The sequence below is a fragment of the Triticum urartu genome, unplaced genomic scaffold (assembly GCF_003073215.2).
Source record: "Triticum urartu cultivar G1812 unplaced genomic scaffold, Tu2.1 TuUngrouped_contig_7800, whole genome shotgun sequence".
Taxonomy (NCBI): Eukaryota; Viridiplantae; Streptophyta; class Magnoliopsida; order Poales; family Poaceae; genus Triticum; species Triticum urartu.
This window is the reverse complement of record NW_024118681.1, coordinates 85-4,346: the sequence shown is the minus strand read 5'-3', so window position 1 is coordinate 4,346 and position 4,262 is coordinate 85. Positions and strand designations below refer to the sequence as shown.

Here is a 4,262-nt window from a genome sequence, read left to right as displayed (position 1 = left end):
AGCTAGGCCTGGTAACTTTTTAACCAAAAAAGTCATCGAAACATATCAACATGGGATATAGTTTTGAAGGTGTCGCTGCGTTGATTCTTTATGTGAAAACAATTTTTCAATCGGGCATATGATTGGAGCTACAAAACATTTTGAAGTTTCAAAATAGAAGAATCTAGAATGAAATTATTATCTACATGACAACTTATATAACACATTTACGTAGAACAAGCATGGTAACATTTTACCCCCAAAAAGTTGTCAAAACATAGTAACATGAGATCTAGTTTTGAAAGTCTCGTCGCTATGAATCTTTTATCTGAAAACAATCTCTCAATCACTGTTCAAGAATTCATCCGATTAACCAGTTAACTTGCCGATTAATCCCTACTCATAGGGTCTCCGAGTAGCCGATAACCCGATAAATCATCCGATTAATTGATTAAATGGCCGATTAACTTGCTGATTAGCCTATTAATCCCCTACTCCCTATCCGACCGAGCAGCTATCAGTTAACGATTTCCTCAACATTTTAAATTTTCAATTTTAAAAGAAATCTAGACTGACATCATCATTTTTTTCTACACATGCATGTAATTAGGCCCTTCTAATTAAAATATGGCTACTCTTAGACACCTATGCAAACAAGCTACAGCGCTAGCATCTGATCTGATGCTATATTTCAGAACGAGCGGAAGATAGCAAAGTCATGTTACATATAAACCTGGGTAAATCACTAACAACCCATATATCAGATGCCGCTATATATAAGTATATGCAAGTCCTTTTCTTTTGCGAAACTACCAAGTATATGCAAGTTCATCTTCCTTTTCATATTTTTTTTGTTCTAGAAGTGATGTTTACAGCATAACTTGTAGCAGGCCTAATGGATCAGCCATCTCCTGCTTCTTCAATACTCGGTACTTCAACCCCCTCTTATCGTCACTAGCATCTATGGAGATCGTTGAGCCTTTACATGCTTCTCCATTGACCAACATGTTTGAAAGAACTATCGTCACATGCTTCTTTACCCACATCTTTATAGGCCTCGCACCGTTCACCTATGAGCATCCAAGAAGGATGCATGGATTAACAAGTCATACAAACAAATACTCAAATAAATATTTTCCAGTTAAAAACTATATATGATGCCTTTCTCGTCCGCTGATTGTGGTAAGAAGCTATGCTTACCGTGTCGTGTGATTCCGACAAAATGACTCCCAAGGCGGCATCTGCCATAGATAGAGAAATACACTTCTTAGCCATCATATCGACGACACTTTTCATTTGGATTTTCAAGATTTCCCTCAGTTCATTGTGTGAAAGCGGCTCAAATATCACAATCTCGCTCAGTCTGTTCCTAAGATCAGGCTTGAAATGTTTCTCAACCTGCACAAACAAGTATTATATGACAATTAATCACTGAGGACATTACAAGGGACCGTTTGGGATTGATTAGCATACCTCTTTCATGAGAAGATCACGTGCATTTTCCATAGTGTTTTCTCCTCCCACTTCAGCAGATAGGTGCTCCGATCCTAGATTTGAACTCATAATAATGATTGTATTCTTGAAATCTACGTCTCTTCCTTTGCCATCAACCAACATACCATCATTCAGGAGTTGAACAAAAAGCTTGAGTATCGAAGGATTTGCCTTATCCATGTCGTCAAAAAGGATAACACTATATGGCCGGCGCCTGACTATCTCGGTGAGTTGTCCCTCTTCTTCATAGCTTTAGGAAGTCAAATGAAAAGGTGAGACATGGTGATCGACGAAGCATAAAAATGAAATACACTTGCAACAAGTGTACAAGTCAAACCTTCGAGGTCCTCCAATGAGACGCGACAAAGATCCACTCTCAGCATATCCAGACATGTCTAAACGAACTAACATTTTCTCATTATTAAATAGCTTCTCCGCAAGAGCTTTAGCAAGTGTTGTCTTCCCAACACCCATCGAGCCCAAAAAGAGGAAAGAACATATCGGTTGACCAGATTTATCAATGCCGACCCTAGAACGTAGCACTGCTTGTGCAACCAAACTAACTGTTTCATTCTGACCAACAACTCGCTCATGAAGCCTATCTATTAGATGAGTCAGTTTTTCCTCCTCTTGATCGAGTGTAGTGATAGGAACTCCAGTCCACCGGCTCACAATCTTCAAACAATATTAGAAAACATTAATTAAGAGCATAATAATAATAATAATAATAATAATTAATGATGAAATAGTAGAAAGCACTCAGACGTATGTGATTAGGAATGACCTCTGTGACATGGCCTGGACCAACCAGTACCTCCCTCGGTGCATTCATTTCTCTTTGTTTGCTGACACGCAACTTTACCGTAGTGCATGCCTCGTCCATGAGATCAATTGCTTTATCAGGGAATTTGCGACCTGGAACAAAAAAAGGACAACAATTTTCTTCAAGATGCACCAATTTAAAAGAGTAATGAATCAAACCAATTCTTGATGATTTCATGAGCGTACGTACCGGTAATATAACGGGCAGCGAGCTCTACAGCAGCAACAAGAGCCTCGTCGTCGATTTTCAAGCCATGGTGCTCTTGGTACTTCTGCTTCAGCCCCTGCAGGATGGCAAGAGTGGTTTGCATGCTCGGCTCTCCGACTTCGACCTTCTGGAACCGGCGCTCAAGCGCCGCATCCTGCTCAATGTACCTGTAATACTCCTGAGAGGTGGTAGCACCGACGCAACGGAGGCGGCCTCGGGCCAACGCCGGCTTGAGGATGTTAGCGGCGTCGGCGGTGCCTCTTCGATCGCCTGCGCCAATAAGCATGTGCATCTCGTCTACGAAGAGGATCAGTTTACCGCCTTCGTCCTCGGCCTGCTTGATGGTCTCCTTCAAGCGCTGCTCGAACTGGCCGCGCAACGAGGTCCCGGCGATCATCGCCCCGACATCGAGCACTGCGACGCGCGCTCCAGTGAGAAGGTCGGGGACCGTCCCGGCGGCGATGGGTCGGGCGAGGCCCTCGACGATGGCGGTCTTGCCGACTCCCGCGGCTCCAACGAGCGCGGCACAGTTCTTGGTCCGGCGGCAGAGGATGCAGATGACGCGGTCGATCTCGTTGTCGCGGCCGATGACCGGATCAACACTGTTGGCGTCCAAGATGGTGAGTCTGAAGGGGAACCGAGGCAACAGATCGGCGTCTACGTTGTATAACTTCCACGCAGACCAGACGAAAGCTGCGCCGGAGAGGATCGCGGCCACCTCGTCCTTCCGCAACATGTTTGACGTGCCGAAGAAGAAAGAGCAGCCGCGGTAGAAGAGTTGTTCTGTTGGATTCGATCGATATATTGCACCCTACGCACAGACAGATAGGGTTCTGTACGTGCGCACGACTCCAAACGACTTGGATTCTTATTATTGGTGCCCTGGATGCATTAGTTTGAAAAAAAAAATCGGTGCGTCGCTTTTAGGTAGGCAATTTGACTGAGAGTTTTGTAGTCCCTAGCATGGGGATCTAGCTTGCCTGCTCCTTTCCCATGCTCCCATCCATACTCTCACTTCATTCTATGGCTGTTTTTTTTCTTTTTTTCCTTTCTAATCTAATTATCCCTCTCCCCTCCTGATTTTAAGAGGGTGGGGCCAGGTTTTATTTTGTTTCAATCAAATCAAGCCACGTACGCAGGAGTACGGATGGGCGCACGCGCGGGAAGCAGGTAAGTCTGGGTGGCTCTCCCGCGAGCATCACGGGACAGTGGTGGCTATGTCTCTTTGATGTGGGCGACGAGAGATATAGCGGCGGGTAGCTCGAGCGCACTCTCTATCTCTCACCGTGGGATCCAAATCTAGGGATCTGAACTTGTCGCGCTTCTCCTGAAGTCCTTGTGCTGGCATGAGAGGGATGCTGAGGGAAAGCTCAACACTTTTTCGCCGCCGCCGCCGACACTCGTGGGCGCCGCTCTCTTCTTGAACGTCATCGTGGTGTTCCTTTTGTGTCCGGCTTCCGGGTGAAAGCCTTTGTCCATTGTGGACTAGGCAATGGCGATGCTTTGTGCCGTTCTACCTCTTGAGGTCGTTGTTGCGGAGTTTAGATGTACTAGGGCATAGCGTGACGTTGTTCTCAATCTTTCTGTGTTATTCTTTGGTAGCGTAGTTCTGCGTGATCTGGGTATTCTGGGATTGACGAGTAAAATGTATAAAACCACCACTTTCGCGTCATAGATCTCGGAAAACCACCACTTTTCAAAACTTGACACTTTGCACCGGGTGACGACTACTTCCCGCTACTGCTGAGCATTTAGCAGT

General features: G+C 45.2%; 1 protein-coding gene across 1 annotated transcript; it reads right to left on the bottom strand.

Moving 5' to 3' along the window:
• Positions 1–848: 848 nt before the first annotated feature.
• Positions 849–3,098, bottom strand: LOC125531673 (chaperone protein ClpB1-like). The gene is made up of 6 exons (XM_048695991.1): positions 2,486–3,098; positions 2,288–2,388; positions 1,811–2,148; positions 1,453–1,723; positions 1,180–1,377; positions 849–1,049 (listed from the first exon to the last, which is right to left on the bottom strand). The coding sequence occupies exons 1-6, from the start codon at positions 2,898–2,900 to the stop codon at positions 849–851; spliced, it is 1,524 nt and encodes a 507-aa protein (XP_048551948.1). The 5' UTR covers positions 2,901–3,098.
• Positions 3,099–4,262: the final 1,164 nt, after the last annotated feature.